This window comes from Ceratosolen solmsi, unplaced genomic scaffold (genome assembly GCF_000503995.2).
Source record: "Ceratosolen solmsi marchali unplaced genomic scaffold, CerSol_1.0 scaffold10, whole genome shotgun sequence".
Taxonomy (NCBI): Eukaryota; Metazoa; Arthropoda; class Insecta; order Hymenoptera; family Agaonidae; genus Ceratosolen; species Ceratosolen solmsi.
The window spans coordinates 17,288,727-17,307,747 of record NW_011948412.1 but is presented as its reverse complement, the minus strand read 5'-3'; the positions used below and the strand labels follow the sequence as shown (position 1 = coordinate 17,307,747).

The 19,021-nt window shown below is 32.3% G+C and overlaps 2 protein-coding genes across 2 annotated transcripts in view; one reads left to right on the top strand and one right to left on the bottom strand.

Moving 5' to 3' along the window:
* The first annotated feature begins 2,368 nt into the window (after positions 1-2,368).
* Positions 2,369-7,366, top strand: Hs3st-B (Heparan sulfate 3-O sulfotransferase-B). The gene is given in 6 exon segments (XM_011498239.1): positions 2,369-2,659; positions 4,700-5,081; positions 5,297-5,508; positions 5,690-5,918; positions 6,338-6,599; positions 7,132-7,366. Coding segments are annotated over 5 exon segments (1,128 nt in total). The 5' UTR covers positions 2,369-2,659; positions 4,700-4,781; the 3' UTR covers positions 7,257-7,366.
* Positions 7,367-10,955: 3,589 nt separating this feature from the next.
* Positions 10,956-19,021, bottom strand: part of Esp (Epidermal stripes and patches) — a 27,070-nt gene continuing 19,004 nt past the window's right edge. Inside the window, exons 3-11 of the mRNA XM_011498227.1 lie at positions 16,006-16,265; positions 14,114-14,315; positions 13,367-13,587; positions 12,774-12,948; positions 12,525-12,692; positions 12,059-12,220; positions 11,840-11,980; positions 11,621-11,766; positions 10,956-11,366 (exon numbers count right to left, since the gene is read on the bottom strand). Of these exons, the coding sequence (XP_011496529.1) occupies positions 10,989-11,366; positions 11,621-11,766; positions 11,840-11,980; positions 12,059-12,220; positions 12,525-12,692; positions 12,774-12,948; positions 13,367-13,587; positions 14,114-14,315; positions 16,006-16,265 (1,853 nt within the window). The 3' untranslated portion in view covers positions 10,956-10,988. The remainder of the gene's footprint in view (positions 11,367-11,620; positions 11,767-11,839; positions 11,981-12,058; positions 12,221-12,524; positions 12,693-12,773; positions 12,949-13,366; positions 13,588-14,113; positions 14,316-16,005; positions 16,266-19,021) is intronic.

The window sequence follows — 19,021 nt, the reverse complement described above, 5'->3', positions numbered from 1 at the left end:
TTGGCCTGATATGCGATCCAACACTTATTCATAAGATGAAATGTAAGTTGTTATTTATTTTATGTGTACTTTTAAAATATATTAGCGCTAATATTTCATATATAAAGTTTCTTCTTCTCGATTGAATTTGTTGCTTCGAATTTTCGAATATGACTGTTTTTGTAATGTCTTTGTGCATCGAATAAAAATACTTTTCTAGATCTTTTTATGATATTTATAAATGTTAATTTTAATTTAATTACAATAAATTATGGACGTTTAACATATCTTGAAGATATTTAAAAAATTCATGTCAATTTCATAATAATTAACGTATATAGCACAAAGTGTATTAATGATTATTGTAAAATTATCGATGCTGTTGATGAATATATTTTTTTATTATTTAAGTACAATAATGGAATATTCTTGATTAAAAATTCTAAAGGAAATCTAAATTCAATAATTTACTAGAAGTAAAAATTACATAATTAGATGTAAGAAATACACAAGACATCAAAAAAGAGAATAAAAATGAATAGTCTTATAATGAGTATATATATATATATATATATATATATATATGTATATATTATATATGTAAATTTACTTTAGATATTTTCGAATGAAAATAAATATTTGAAAATGTTAAAAGTGACTAATCGTAGTTATCGTCTAGGTAGACGAAATTGTATTACAAATTTATCATCATCAGATGTAAACAAAGTACGTAAAATTATACAATAATGAAAATTACATCATGGAATTATTCTAAAATAATATTTATGTTGGCTAATTACATTAAATTATATATTTCCTGTTAAATTATTTCTAAAAACTTATGAAAGTTATAAACTATTTTAATGTGATCACAAATATACGATGACAAACATATTTGTAAGCTGATATGATTTATTTAATTGTCATGATACTGTCGCGATAATGACACAAATATGACTTGCAATAATTACGTCCACTATTTGCATAATAGTGAAAATTTTTGGTATATTTGTAATTGTCAGAATACATACGTAAATGAGAAGTATTGACGAATTGATGAATATTGGGTAGTTAATAAGTTTATATTTATTTGTAAATATTAAGCTATGGTAAATAATTTTTTTATTTACATAAAAATTCTTGCATATCACACTTATAATATGCATTACATGATATTTAAAAACTTAATTAAACAAAGGGGCTTTAAAATAATCATAAATCTGATGACATTTGACGTAGAAAGAAAACGTGATTTACTAATCATAAAATTATATTGCAATTTGCTCAATTTTTTTGTTTATTTGTTTGTTTATTTTTCTTTCTTTATTTTGTTGTTTTTTTTGTTGATTTTTTTACATTATGCGCAGAATACGTTTGAAAATCAAATTGTATTCAGAAATTGAGAAATTATCATGACTTTTGAGCCAAGTAGAATATTTGTATATTAACCAGAATAATTACAACTTAACACGAATGAATCTCAAAAACGAATACGTCGATAAAATACACTTGAAACAAACATCATATCTTATCTCACGCAGAATGCGAAGTAATTTAATTTGTTGATTTATCGTAAAAAGCATGAAAAACTATGGACTTAAGTAGACGAGAGGAAATAAGTTAATATAGCTTTCTATTCTGTACGTAGAAGAAAGAGAGAAAATTAAGAAGAACAAAATTAAATAAATAAATCAATCAATGAAACATAAAAAATAATACATTTAACGAATTAAAATTTAAGTGTTTTTCGACATAAAAGTTTCCAAGTATAGCGGGATGCAGAATCGTGCGAGCAAGATAATAAGGTAATAAGATAATAAGGTAAATAACATCGTGGATTGTCATCATATGTGAATCGTCGCTCGAAGCGCTTTAACCGTATATTTCTAAGCAGCGCCACGAACACCTAATGTATTCCGTGTTGCTAAAATGTAAGATATTACGATCATTGTAATGTGCAGCACTGCTAAGAATACAAAGTAATTTGAAAGGGCGATTGGAGTTTATTAATGCATTCATCTCAATTCATCTTGTATCCCCGTAGCAATAAGCTCTTTTATCTGTAAAGTTTTAAGCGTTCGTGGAAACGCACCAAATTTACTACTAAATCGTCATATCAACAATCTGGCTTTTTGAGATAATGCAGGAGGTGACCTTCGACTTTCAACGGCAGTGACCGTCTATGCTTTGTTTTCGTCGTTAACTAGCGCCGCTTGAATCTGCCCGGCTTGAGCTTTTCTCGGGTAAAAGCTCTAGATTACCGGCCGGGTGCCATCGATAATCCTGCGGCGATGAGGGTGATGAGGAAGGAGGGACAAAGGACCTGGACGGTGGGGGGACCCTGTGAGTGCGCGCGTCGCCCGGGGCCACCATTATTATCGATCTCGCGGGTACGTCGGTCGCGTGCAGACGAGAGCCCGGGTGGATCTGTACGAGACAAGTCATCCGGGACGGTTGGAGCTACCTCCAGGTGAGTCAAGCATCGTTGACCTCCTCGCTTCCTTAACCTCGTGCGTCCCCTCTCCGTCTTCGCCCTCCCGCCCCGCCGGCCCACCGCTCCCGTACTACTCAGCCGCTGCTTTTTTATCTCGCGAAGGCTCGTCTATCACACCTGCAACAACGTGGATTCAACGTCGATTCCTCGCACGAGTTCCGACATGTGTGCTGATTTATTTACATAGTAAGTACACTACATTAATGTACATTTACTTTATTTATTCCAACTTTCTCTCTCTCTCTCTCTCTCTCTCTCTCTCTCTTAAATTCGTTTTATTGAGAGGCCGCGTTTGTTGATAGTGTGTTTGAGTGGGAGAGAAGTACGTCATGTTCTTTACTCGCTGAAATGGATGTTACGATATCGATAATTTGCTCGTTTGTCGAATGAGATTTACTTCAGGCACGATGGTCCTTGGAGACGAATATTATTGTTAATCTATCTGCAGCCTAAAAGGATTGCATAATGTCCAGTAAAGCGTATGGAGTTATAATTTATTCATAACTGAAAAGACGTTTTTAAAGACGTTTCTCGCTTTTTTCACTTTTGTATTTGTAACTTTAGATGACAATAATTCCGTTCAATAACACTGCAACAAATCTGCATAACCATTAGTTAGTTGTACGCGAGCAATCACTTCAAATTCTAGTAATATACACTTCCAAGCTTTTTAATATGCGGTACATACACACACACACACACACACGCGCGCACGCACGCACGCACGCACACACACACACACATTTATATATATAATTTTTTTAAATGTTTATTTAATGTATTATATTTTGCCAAAAACAAAAAAGTTTTGAAATTGTACGATTCTCAGTGTAACGACACTTTCACGAATATTTACGAATAGAAAACGAACCGAAAATTTTATTCAAAATGTATTCTTAAATCTATTTGAAAGCTTGAATAAATTCTGTCCCTACTATCCATCCATGATATTGCATACTTTCATAGATTTACATAATTTCATTCTAACAATTATGAACAATCATTTTTTCTTTTCGATTTTAAATTAACATAACTACTTAAAATATTACAATTTGATTGTGCCGACAATACCATCTTCCGTCCTACGAATTTTACATTAAATTATTATTTGTCATTCTAAATAAATAAATTTCTTTCCCGATCAAAAGAATGAAACATAATATAACGTTAAATAAATATGTAATAACTTTTATCTTAAGCTTTTATAAGCAAATTCAATGCAAAAAGTCAACAATAAAAATAGACCAGAAATTTAAATGCATACAGATCATGCCATCATCATTTAACCATCATTTAATGTAATCATTTAACATTTACGAGCATTTATTTATTTAATAATAAATAAATACTTTCGATTATATATATATATATATATATATATATATATATGTGTATGTATATATGGAATTAAAAGCAATTAATCGAAAAGCGGCTTTAGCTTGATTTGTAAATTCTTGCTTATAAATCGCTACCTTCTCAACGTAAAGAAATTAATTAAATAAAATTCGAATATCCTCAATTATTCGATTATCTAAGATTTATTGTTTTGAATTGCCGATGTAAAATATGATGAAGGCAACGCACGCGTTAAAAGACACAAATGATAAAGATAAATACCGTAGCCGTTCTTGGGCACACGAAACACTACGCTCATCCCCTTTCATGCTTCAAAGCAAAATAAACATTGATCTGAACCATATTATTTCCATATTCCATGTATTGTCATTTCAATTGCATGCACTTCGTATACATTACCGGCGCAGAGTTCCATCTTCTCTTATACAATACCTATTACACAAGTTATTTGAAATGCCGGCAATTAAATTTAATATATTTACTTAATCTATCGATTATGCAAGAAAATATAAATAACACTTTTTAATAGCTCGATAATAATAAGCAATAATCGTTTGATTTAAACGTTGAAAATTTAAGTTCGTTTTGCCAGTGTAAATAAGGCTTATCCAGCAATTAATGTGCGAAGCTGGCATTCTCACTTTATGGAAGTTTGAAATATTAAAACAATTAAGCGACGCGCCCATGAAGAAGCAGTGAGCCCAATAAGCAAACGAAATTCTTATCCAAACTCTTAAATTTTAATGAGTGCATTAAATTATTTATTCTGATTAGCGTGTACTTTGGAATTCCTCACAATTACACGCACTGCACAACATTACGTATCAAAAGCAATAAATATTCTAATTTACATATTAATAAAAACGCTAGATCACAACGAGACTCTTTCGAGCTGGACAATGAAAAGGTGCAAATCATCATTATCATCAATACGACGAAATCATACTAGAGAATGGATCTGCAAAAGCCATTGTGGGCGAAGAAGCTTATCATTGCAACCTGTTTTATTCTCGCTTTCTTCTTTGTCATCCTTGAAAATTCATGTATTTTCGGAGGATTGTCGCGACGCATCATCTTTCGTAAGATCAAGTTCACGCCCGAGCATCCTGAGCTATTTTATCGAGCCGCGGCCGAGATTAAAGTCAAGGAGATACCCTTGGACGAGCCCTCGACTTTAGAGAAGATAACTAAGGTCGAATTGGTGCCTCTTTGGACGAATAATGACTCGATCAAGGTATTAATGAAATGAAATGTCTCATCTTCGTATTTAGTAATTAAAATTGTCACTGGGTTGTAGTGCGAAGGCCCAGAGCGCTAATTCATAAATTAATGGCAATTAAGTAAGGCAATTATGGGATGGACATCGTCATAGTTGAATTGAAACATTATGTTGTATTGATTGAGTAGTTGCGATGTTTAATCAAATAGTAAGTAATAAGGTCAATTCGATTGTTTTCGATCCATCAGGACACCGACGATGCACCGCTCAAGTACAAAATTCTACGTCAACAGGGTTTAATAGCGAGCAGGCAGCTTCCAAGTGCATTAATCATTGGCGTGAAAAAAGGCGGCACTCGAGCACTTCTCGAATTTATGCGTCTTCATCCGGACATTCGGGCCGCCGGTTCCGAAGTACACTTTTTCGATCATCATTACGCTAAAGGCTTCCATTGGTACAGGTAATATAAGAGATTCGCTACTTATGAATGACCGTCTCATGTACGATCGTCATTCGCAAGAGTAAAAATTAAACTAAAGCCTTAAAGATCCAACTAAATGTTATTATACGGACGTGTGTAGTCGTGTAGCTTAAAGTTCTCCATTATTAAATAGGCAAATTTTTGTATTGTGCATTTAAAGGCATAGAATGCCGGCGACGCTCGATGGACAAATTACCATGGAGAAGACGCCCTCGTACTTTGTTACCATCGAAGCACCGAGGCGAGTTCAGCACATGGATCCTGGAACTAAACTTATAGTCGTCGTGAGGGATCCCGTGATTAGGGCAATATCCGACTATACCCAGGTCAAGAGCAAGCGAACGAAAATGCCGAAATTCGAGGAACTGGCTTTCCTCAATGGGTCACAGGTTGTTCTTATTGTTGTTATTTATTGACAATATAGACATAAATATTTTAATGTCGTTTATATAGGAGTAGTAAGATACTTTGTAAAAAAAAAACTGAAGAAAAAACTTGAGAGGAGGAATAGAGTGGAAGGCTTTCAACTTTCAACTAAGGTTTATAAAAATCGATAAATTGAAATTACCTTTTCAAATGTTGCATATTTAATAAATAAATAAAAATTATATTAAATAAATCACAAAATATAAAATATTCAATATTGTATTTATTTGAAAATGAAAATCTCGTGTCAATACTCGTTACATGGTTATATATATATACGTATATATATATATATATACGTATATATATATACATTAAATGTCTATTTGTATTTATTATCAATTCTATATATATAATAACACATAATATATTTGTATGTTAGGTTGTGGATACAACTTGGGCACCACTAAGGATCGGCGTTTATGCTAAGCATCTCGAACGTTGGCTCAACTATTTTCCACTGTCCCAATTACTGTTCGTATCCGGGGAAAGACTTATTGCCGATCCAGCGTTAGAAATTATAAGAGTTCAAGATTTTCTTGGACTTAAAAGACTGATTTCTGAGAAACATTTTTACTTCAATGCTACAAAGGGTTTTCCGTGTCTTCTTAAGTCAGAGGAAAGCGCCACACCGCATTGCCTTGGTAATTCGTCTATTTTTATTCAAATACGACGTTTGGTACTTTATTTGATTTTAAAATATCGAGATAGATGGATAAGTCTGTTAAATATTGTGGCTTAATAAGGTTAGAGAAGACAATATTAATAAAGCGACTTACTTGATTTGAAAAAATATATATTGCATAGATGTTATGGCAAATCATCAATAATATGTCATATGATATTATATGTATATATATATATATATATGTCATCTTAAAAAATTATAACCAATTATGATTATGATGAATTAATTTGCAATAAATACAAATCAAGTGTACGGTATGCTTTTTAAATTCAATTTATTTCCAAACTTTATTACAATTTAAAACAATAATTTATACTTTATTTAAATACTTTATGAGATTCTATTATAATTGTCTTTTACTGGATCTAATCTTTGTAAGTTATTTTCACTCTCTCTCTCTCTCTCTCTCTCTATATATATATATATATATATATATATTTATTTATGAGAAATAATTATATGATAGTTTTATTTATCGTTGATAATAGGTAAGAACAAGGGCCGGAATCATCCCTACATTAATCCAGCTGCCATCCAACGCCTTAGAGACTTTTATCGACCATTCAATCGGCATTTTTACCAGTTAACTGGTATAGATTTTGGTTGGTCGTAAAATACGTACAACGAATCTCAAGTCCATCATATCTAATTCTATTATGTTTATCCGTTATAGCTTTTTCCTTGACTATTTTTATGATCTTTTCTTTTTTAGTTTTGCGGATGACAATTATATATCGAAGTATATAAAGAAATTTTTTGTTTAATAATTTTTAATTATAGGATTCCTTTTTTTTAATAAGGAAATAAGAAATTGAGTTCTACTTACTACTTAGTACTTTGGCGGTATGGTTAAAATGAAACGAAGTTATAATTTTTCATGAAGCAACCGGTTCGGGTGTTTTTAAAAATAGTAATAAAGTATTTTGGTGCCTGTACACGATAATTGGTCCTTCTAAACTGTTTTATTGAATGAAAATTCAATCAGACATATCGTAGAAAGTTTGAAGTATCTTTATTGCTTCAATTAGTATTACATTAGTTACCATGTGTACTCAAGATTGCGATTTCACTCAGACAATTTATTTGCTCTGGGAATTGGTATGATATATTTCGATACTTTCTATTATTATTTTATTTTTTATTATTTACAAATTTCTTTTCAAAATTTTTATTTTCAATATTGTTACAATGTTATTAATAAAGAGTATCTTTATTATTGTTTTTTATTAGGATAATGTAATACGTAATATAGTCGAAGCTATTAAAAGAATGCGCAAATAAATCATTAACGAGGAATATTAGAAAATATTAAGCTAAGATACTTGCATATCAAAATACGACGAGGTCACGTGATACTTCCAAAATAATGTTTTGCATTTCGTTTTGGCGATAATCGTTAATTCGAAAAGAATTATAAAAACATTAACGTAAGTTAGAAGTGAAAGAAATTAAAAAAATTTACGTCAATATTCATTATCTTGTAATTTTTAAAAGTCTGCAATTGCACGGAGCTTTATGCTCATTGAGAATTATAATGCACTTATGATTAATCTGAATGTAGAAAAATGGTTCTAATATATCAAAATAATTGTAATTATATAAAAGTATCTTATATTAATCTATTTTATATCCCAAATATTATATCATTAAATTTGAACATTACTCTAAATTAATTTACTTTATAAATCACAGTATTACTTATTATTGTAGACAGCCAATGATGTATACACTTGTTACGTTATACAATGGCTTACATTATAGGCGAAGACAAAACAATAAAAATGGTTTCTCTAAGTATCTCGTTGAACAATTATTTAATAAATTTTTTTCATGTAGTGAGAAAGTAATTCTGATTTAGATTTTTTAGAATTATTCTATAAATGCTATAGGCCATGAGGCACCAGCTTAGTAATACTTAATCAATCAATACAATCAATTTTAATATAATAAATACAATAAACATAATCAATTCTAATACAATAAATACAAAAATCATGTAATAATGTTTATTTTATTTTTAAATTTATTGCAATGAAGAATTGCGACAAAAGTTTAGAATTAATATTAAGAATAAATAATATAATATACTTTAGAAGGAAAAAGAAGGATAGCCGCCCTTAAATACTTTTAACGTAACAAGTCAAAAGATATTGAATTGGGAGTATTTTTGAACATTTGAAAAAACATTAAAAATCTAAATACATACATATTTGTGTATATTCAATATAAAGTGGCAAGCATCATGGATAGGGAAATGTGGAGTATAAAAAAATATAAAGATTACCAAGTGTATTAAATATGGAGTAGACCATTTTTATAAAATATATAATTATCATACAATTATAGAATTACTCTAACCAACACTGATTGATTATTTCACTTTGATGTCCGATCAATCCACTGTTCGCCACATTGTACATTCATATTAAAAGTCGAAATTATAACTTATAGGAACATCAATATATTACAAACTTATTAAATTTTAAATAGAATAATCTACATTTCATTTATACCATGACAAGATAAAAAATATTTTTGCATTATATTTTTAGTTTTTATACTTACTATTGGTTTGATCATTATTAATAAACTTATTAACTTTTGGTGAAAACTTTTATTAAACCTATGAGGGCCTAAGGCAAATAATATTACTATAATATATAATTACTATCACACCATACTAATGTAATGATGAATATTTATTCCTATTTAATAATATTTCTAGATTTCATCGTAATATTTGTAAAATAAGACAGATTCCTATTTTTTTTAATATTTTTTTTTCTTTTTTCAAAGAAATTCACGCATCACGAACCCATTTATAAAATTTAATTTTATAACATTAATTTATAACATTGGCTAACTATACATTTTTAATACTATTCACTTAAATAATTTGCCATTCAGATCTAATGAACAAAAGAACGTATAATTTTCTAAATATCAATAAGCATAATTTATGTTCAATAAAATCATACATTTTATTCAATATGTTTTTTTTTTAATTTAAGTAACTGAATAATATTGTTTCTGATATTTAAAAAAATTCTTATTTATTCGTCTGATTTCATAAAAATACTGCAAATCCTGAATACTGTTTTATATACACGTAATACATATTTTGTGTGAATAATTTGTTTTTCTCGAATATCACTCACACTTCAACCTAGCAGGCTTTGTTTTTACAAAATTATCACAGAGTATCTTAAAAATCTATGGTACTTTTAATAACTACATATTGCTTGTAATATATATATGTACGCGCGCGCGTGTGTGTACTGTATATATATATATATATATATATATATATATATACAATTTGTATACCGAAGCTTATTAAGTTTAATATATTCTAAATCCTTCTCATAATTATTCATCATTAATTATTAATTTGCTTAACTCAGAATTTTAAGTGAAACAAGAGCCTTTTTGAAGAAAAACTTTTTATAAAGAACTAAATGTTTGATTTAGTTGCGATTAAGGTGCTGGCGTTTCTTTAAAGTTATGTCAATTTTTAAAATTCACAAAATTTAAAATCAATATTATAATATGCGGCTAATATATTATAGCTGTAACTTTAAGTGAAAAATCAATAATTATACAATAACATGAAAACTATACATATTGTATGTATATCTACTGAGATATAATTTATATTAATATTAAAAGTATATAATTATATATGTAAGATAAGGTGATGCGCGACTCGTAAATTCATAGGACGTTAATAAGCAAACCCTCCTAGAGGAGGGGCAAAGAAAAATATTAACGATTGGAAGTGCATAATCAAAAGTTTGATAGACAAAAACTACAATATAAAATAACTATTTAAAATCTTTTCACATCAACTTTGATTAATTCTAGTTCTAAATCATGTACATGTCTAAATACGATTCGGCATCCCTTCGGAAGTCGCAAGCAGATATCGATATTAATTCATGTTAGTGATTAATATAATTGATTTCTCTAATTTAAATATAAACTGAAACTTTCATTGAAAACTTGATGAAAATAATAATTCACGATTGTTCGTCCCAATTTCTACCGATAATATTATTTACATTAAAAATACATCACAATCGTAAGAAGATTCGAAGCCGAGTGAGTCTCTCTCGTATCGATGCTGAAAATTCAAAATCGACATTTCAACATGCATTTTCAGTAATGCTTCATAAGCAGTATATGCACGCACGTGTATACACTCATACACATATAAACACACACAAAGCCACGCATACAGAGTCAGACACAAATGACACCGTAAATCCGAGCAGACGCTCCGAAAACATTAACTAAAATCCACTCATCGCACTGGGCTTCGGAATGGAAACCCGCGGAACCTAAGCTAGGGTACGATCACGTTCTGTAGGGTCTGTTTAGTGAGGCTCGCCCTCTCCTTAAGCAGATCGTCGAGAACCTCTTCCGTGTAATAAACAACGAAGTCCTTAGGTGCCACTCCTTCGAAGACTGCAAACACCGAGGGCTTGAGGTTGTAAAAGAAGAGCGGCTGACCTCGAGCTGCAAAGTCCTTCGTCAAGGACTCGATTACCTTGGCAGCGGTAAAGTCCGCGCCGTAGATATGTGTGCAGTCAATGACGACGGGTGTTGACTCGCTACCCAGGCGACGACTATACTTTGTCACAAGGTTGCGCACGTAGTCTACCGAAGGGAAAATGAGGCAGCGATCCGGCGTCAACATCAGATAATTCACGCCACGACGGCTCTGCTCGACAATACATTATTTCGTTATTAATTAACTGCTGCGTGGCTGGTTGGCAGGTAATGAGAGATTGGATTGTTGATAAAGATTAAAGGATATTATCCAAGACTTAGGTACCATATAAGCCAGTCGTAGGTTTAAGCGTTTACGTAAGTAAACTTGACAAATTAAATAAAAAAAAAAAATAAAAGCACATGCAGTTGCACGTTAAAGATATTTTACAAACTTGCTTGTTTTGTTGTTTTTCGTGTTAGTACCTTTAATTTTTCGACGGAAATTTTGGGCCTGGCCGCGTGATACAATATGAACATGACATTAAGACCAACGCCGCAGGCAATTCCAACTTCTAATTGTAATACCAAACAAGCAATGAAAGTCCCTACTCCTGGTATGAGGTCTGACTCTATAATGAAGAAGATTATTGTTTTGGTAATGGGACAAGACACTTGTGCCGAAGCGATTAATAAAGTACCTACTTTTCGTTCTCCACATTGGCTTAACAACCTTTACCTCGACCATAAAAATGACAGCGGCAATAATGATGGCAGCCAACGTTGCTTTCGGAATAAAAAAGAAATACGGAGTCAAGAAGAATAGAGCCAGTAGCACTAGAAAGCCTAAAAGAATAATAAAGTGCTTTTTTCCGCCGAAGTTTCTTCAATTCATTACAAGCCACAAATCATCGCAATACATACCGGTATAAATGCCACCCATTGGTGTTCGTACTCCAGAGGCATTGCTCACCGCACTTCTGCTAAGAGCTCCGCTGCCTGGGAAAGCTTGAACGAACGAATTTCCAATATTCGAGATCCCAATAGCGATCAATTCTTGGGTCGCGTCCACGGATTTTCCATTCGCTGTAAGAAATGTATTTTCCCTCATTTTGACCCCACCACAGTCATGATAATTTTACTGATTATTTGAGCACACGAGCTCTCACTTAGAGCGTACCATTCGACACATTTAACAAATACTTGAATGAAAAATATTTTTGATTCGAGAGAGTCACTATATGTCTTATTAATGCTCACTTGTCTGTCGAATACTACGGTATTATTTGAATATTAGATATTCGATTATCGCTAATATCTTCTACGACTGTCCCTCCAAGACTTTTTCAATAATATAAGATACGTATAAAGGGCTTCTTTCGTTACTCACAAAAGGCTTTGCAGATAGCAATATCCTCCATTAGCGAGATGAGCGGCAACACCATAATGCCACTTCCTAAATTAGAGCACATTTGGATGAATGACAGCGTATTATTGTTATCACTGGTATATCCGAACGGAGGGAGTTGAAACGTCGGCATTCCACTTGGAATATGACCTGAAATTCGTTTACCAATCGCTCGTATAATCGATTTGTTTTTCTTCAAGAATAATTGCTAATTTATAACGGATGACTTGCCTATGAGATGAAAGGGAGACTGGCCGCTAGGAAAATTGTAGGCTATAATGCCGCAAATAATAACAAGTAAAGCGTTTCTCGAGGTGCCACTAAGCCAAAATAATTTATTCAATATTTTGTGCTTTGTACTGTGTCGCTGTTGCTCTTCCGTCCCTATGGCCGTTGCAGCCAACGCCTGTATAAACAAACAAACAAACAAAACAAAACAAAACAAAACAAAACAAAACAAAACAAAACAAAAACAAAACAAAAACAAAACAAAAACAAAACAAAAACAAAACAAAAACAAAACAAAAACAAAACAAAAACAAAAAAACCAAAAAACGAGCATTGTTTATCATTTATCAAAGTACATTAAAATTTTACTCGATAAACGGTCGATACAATTATTTTTATATATTTCTTGTTATTGTTATTGTTGTTTTCTTTTTTTAAAGACATTTTAAACAATTTTCAAAGGTAGGAGCTATTCACAGAGATCAAATCACTTTTTCCAATGTATTTACAATATACGTAAATAATATGATTATATTCGAGCCATACACCGAGCCATTATAAAAGAATGAATAATCAAGTAAAATAAATAAACTCACTCGAAGTAATAAAAGAAGACCTATACAAGATACACCGAGAGCTGCGTCGTACATCGAGGCATTGTGCACGTGCTCACCGATACTCCGCCACATTTGCAGGAAAGTCGAGCCTTTGGCCGGAATCCCCAGGATATCCTTAATTTGGGATGTAACGATAATTAGGGCTACCGCGGACGTAAATCCGGAGCTCACTGGGCCGGATACGAAGTCGATAAGGAAACCTAAAAGCCGAGCATTTTCATGTCGATAATATTATTATTCAAAAGACTCGATTATATTGATCGAGGATATAGAGTTGGATATTAATTAAACAGCGACGTCTTAGAAAATGCTTTAACAAATAGTGTTTTCGAAATACTTTCGCACACTCTCTCTCTCTCTCTCTCTCTCTCTGTGCGCATATATATATATATATGTGTGTGTGTGTGTTTGTGTTTGTGTGTGTGCGTGCGCGCGCGCGCGCGTGTGCGTGTGTATTTTGTAATTTGTAAACTTGGGAATTTATTGTGAAATAATTAACTCTATCGAATTTCCTATTTTCGTCAGCTAATGCATAATTTCATTTTATTTGTGTGTATGTGGCGAAGGGTACCAACCACTCACGTCAATGTGGCATCTCACAGTCTGCATTAAAATTTAGTAATGCAACTTGCTGTCTGGAATAGTAAGTACGCGCGTGCAATAGCATCGCTGAGAAAAATGAAAATTCAGCTCTTACGCAATGCAAGGAGATGCGTAACGACTTACCGAGTCCGAAAATTCCCATGAATAATTCAATGACACCAGACAGAAAGCAGAGGAGGATTGCGTGCTTCTCTGGATCCTGCAGATGTCCTACCGTTTGATAAGTTAGTAGAGATATAATGGCAGTGGGTCCAAACGGCACGTCCTTGCACGAGCCGAAAAATATGTAGAAGAAGCATCCGAGGAAACTCCCGTAAAGCCCATACTGCAAAAGATCGAATTTCCTTTTCATCTTGAAGTTGGAGCGCGCTACTTGCTAATTGCAACCTGTTACGCTACGTAATTAACGCGTTACATTACGCTTTACATTATACTGTAGATTACGCTGTTGATTACGCGTGAGTATTCGCTTCGAGACATCCGAAGGTTTAATCGCATTGGCACGTGAATGTTATGCAAAAGTCTCGAGATTCATTCGCAAGCTGACGCACAAATGTTCATCGGGAAGAAGTTTTTAAATGAGAATTGGTATTATGAAAGGCGACTTGTGTCTCAAAACAGTGTAATTTTATAAAATTGGTCCGGTTCGCGCGTGACTTTTGATAACCTAATGATGAATGATCGCTACGCGTTTCTTTTGTTTGCCATGGCTAATCTAACAATGCAGTTATGTCTTGTAAACTTCTATAATTAGACATGAATTTCAAAAAGTTATTCTAGCTTTTCATCCGAAATCTTCGATGTTGTTGAATCGAGTGCTCGATTGCTTTTATTACTAAATGAGCAAACACAGTTTTTATTATTACATTAAAAAAAAAAAACATTAAAAAGCTATTAGTATCGAAGCATTGGAGGATATTCTATATAATTTTGAGAAATATTACAAACGAGTGACCTTCGAGACTTTTAGATTTCTCGTCCAAGTAGAAATATGTTCACCGCTGAGAGCGTACATAAGATAAAATGAAAGTCCATAATGTATGTAAATATACAATATTTTTTAAAAATAGTAAAATGCCATTGCTACAATTATTTTCTAACGGCTTATTTATAAATAGAAAATCGACGTTTACACTGAGGCGCGTATTCGGTCATTTTTGTTCTCTAAAAAAAAAGAAAAAAAATGCGCATTTAAATTTTAATTACTACGTGGTGAAATGATCGAACGTCAGAGCACACAATCAAAATAAAACTTAATGATTGTAAAAGCCTATGCAGAAGCGGCATGCAATACAAACCAAAGTGAAAGTATCAAATTATGTACAAAAAAATAAATAATAATAATAATAATAATAATAATAATAAATTAGGTTGCATTTCTCAATGTACGGCTGAGTACATTTTAATAAATATTGACTACGGTTACTTTATCAGAAAATATTCATATACATATATATTGATCGTCGTTCGGCACATATTCAAAATGTATCTATGAAACAGTCGCTGTGAATATTATTAACTATTTTTACTTTATTTTTGTATGAAGAAGCATCTATGCAGAAGTATGCCAAACTTTCATAAACTTTTCTACCCGCTGGCCTACTATCGCAGATTTTGTTAAATCTTCGACATAATTATAACTTAGAGCCCGCGATAGCATCATAATTGATTACGCTAAAAAAAAAAATTGCAATTTGTTTTAAGTCAGTGATTATTCTGATAGAACGTGTATGATGTTTACTTAGAGGTACTCTTTTTACAGCATCTCATTCTCGCGTGTCTATATTAACAATAATTTTATAAGTCAACTACAACCACATTTAGCTGTATTTTCCATTTGGCTGGCTTGCATATCCACAAGCTAAATTAGTTTCCATTCTATAATCACAGAGCCAAACAAATTGCTTCAAATTTTAATACCAATTCAAGGCGCAAATGATTTTTAAATCTACGAGGTTTATAATCACGGGCACGCCTAAATAGGCAATTTTACAGGCACGAAGGCAGGTACATACCTGGGGCTGCAAACCTGCGACATTCGAATAGGCGAGTGACTGAGGTATGACGGTGAGGCCAACAGTGACGCCGGCTACGAGATCTCCGAGGGCGTCCTGGCAATTATATCGCGGCAACCAGTTGAGGATCGGCAATCTCTTGTAGAGGGTTTTTCTGGTGCAGACGTTCCTGAGTCGCCTTGCGACCTGAGTGCCATACGAGCTCAATACGTCCCCCTTCTGCTTTCTGTCCTCGTCCCCCGTATCCGGATCCTCTACCACTAGGGTAATTGATTCACAAAGTTGTTTAATCATCAACGAATACGATGAACACTGAGTTCTGTCTTTTTTTTCTCCTAATTTAAAGGGTTCGCTAATTGTGTGACCCATAGAGTTGCCCCTTGGTAAATGTATATTTTAAAGTATATTTGGCTTCGTGTAGGTGACTGTTTGCCAATCTTTTTGCACTTACTGTTTTATTGATAAAAATCATAATGTCATACTCTGTACGATCGTGTGTGCCGTTCAATTTTAAAGGTTAATAAAACGATGAAGACGAAGGCAAATAAGTCGAACGCTTGCCGTGGAGTAAATAGCTTGTGATAATTAATAACGCAGTAATATGTGCGAAGCATACATTTCGAAGATGCAGGTTTATTGAAAAAAACACAAAGCATAAATGGCTCCATTCAATACATTGGTTCGTAAAAAAGTGATGCCTTTTTTTTCTTTTGTCACCTGCGCAAAAACAACGAAAAATGAAATAAGGATGGAAATTTTACGAAAAGCAAGTAAAAACATTAAAATTAAATAAAATCGGCGACGAATCAAACGAACGTAATCCTTGAGTAATTTTATGCGATAAAAAAGAATACATTTTCATCCAGTTCCGGTGCCGCCGCCTTCCCCCCCCCCCCAGCCTTCCTTATCCCGTCATCACGTCATATTATTATTATATAATAGACGAAAACGAAATCCATGCACGAAGCGCGAGTCCAACAACGCGCCACAATTAAGTCGGAAGCTCTTGATCCTTAATTGTCGGATGTGGGCAGATGTGGGAACAAAGAGGAGAGGGAAGAGTCGAGGGAAAAACGAAACTTGTGCGCCGCGCAAATCGATCTGAAGCATCGACTAGAGATCTACCGATGAAATAGATCCCTACAAAGATGCTGAGAACGTTTGACGGATGCCATTTATCATTACGTCAGTGATTTTCAATTCTTGAATAATGGAAACATGACGCCCGTCATCATTCCGTTTTCATTTGCAATTTTTTACAAGCCCATTAATAGCCACGGAGTGCGGCAAATACTTCGCGGCTGTTTCTCTTTTTATCTCAATATATCACTTTTCAATCGATGATTTCGTTGAATGAATCGACGAAATAAATCATAATATCGAAACGCTACTGGATTATTTAATAATAAAACTGGCTATAGAATATGGCAATTTCTTTTAATACCTTACGTCAGGCTTCCGTTTCTGCATTCAATATAATTAAAGAAATTTTTTTACCGTCTTTTTAACTTTTTATTTAAAGCATTTATTTATCTCGTTGTACAAGATATATATTTAAGCGTATCTCTAATTATTTGTATATCTTTAATGCATTACTACAATGTCTATCTACATCTTGCATCAATAATATATTGAGTTAAATATTCGGCTTGCACAATTTACAGACTTTATCACTGTAAGAGTGATCTAACATGAGTAACGGCAGCAATAAATAGTGTACATTGTGTAATGAGCTATTATCTTAGTATTTAAATAAGAGCAAATTGTAATTTCTTAAATTTTTATTACTCGCGCAGGTAATATTGTTCATAATTAAGTGAATATTATAAATATTATATTATTACTTTATAATGCAATTATTATCAAGTAATAAGATACGAACGCGCCGCTTATATATTAACTAATATTTTCACTAATTAATATTCTACTAATTAATACTGCATAATTTATAATTAAAATATCGCAGACAAATAATTTTTTTTTTATTATAATTATTTTTAATTCTTTAATTTTTTAATTATACAATGAAATTTGATATTTTTAATTCGAATCTTAAAAGAAACAAAATAATAATAAAATCTTAGATCTTTAATAGACTAGAAAAAAATGATGAATTTGATATTCAATGAATGCTTAACCAGTCAAATTTTAGCTTTAACATTTGACATTATGTTAGACCGAGTATATTTTGTCTTTATCGACAATCAGGGTTTTCAAACTTTCGCTATCAATGCAATTTTTAAAAATATTTTCTATAATTATGCTTATTATATATTAATTAAAAAGGTCTTTAAATTTAAAAGTCTATTAATTAAAAATATATCGACGTTGTATGCGAATTTGGCGTTTTTGCTTGTCCGTCAGTATTTGTTGGGTAAGTTTTCGAAAAGTTATGAATTTGACGTAGAAAAATTTATTATATAATGGAAGGTATTAAGACAACATAATGTTTATAATGGCATAATTCTTAAGAACAGTATTAAAGTGTAATAAGTGCATCTGAAATTGTATTATTTTTAAATTATTGGTTCTTCGTTATAATTAAATTCAACGAGAATTCTTAAACTAAAAGACTACGTTCTGACATCAATATTTTTATTTTCAAAATACGCTGGTTTCGGATGATTAATTTTGTTTACTTCATTTTTCATATTACTATGCATTTTTCCATTTGCTTTGACGTTTCTTTATCATCCAAGTACATTTGCAATTACCACAGTGATTTTCAATTTATTTATTTCTTTACTAATATACAACAGATTAAAGCTTACGGCCGCGCAGATAAATATAAGTGGATCAATATCGAGTGTCTCCATGAGTGGGAAACACTGTGAAATACTTGGTACGCAGGTAACGAATTTCATTTGTGTTATATACATTTCCCAAAAATATCAATTGTGTGTGTGTGTGTGTGTGTGTGTGTGTGTGTACGCGTGCGCGCGCACTTGTAATAGACGGATATGTAAACTCGTTACGGAATTATCTTCAAATTACCGTCCGCATTGTAAACAGCAAC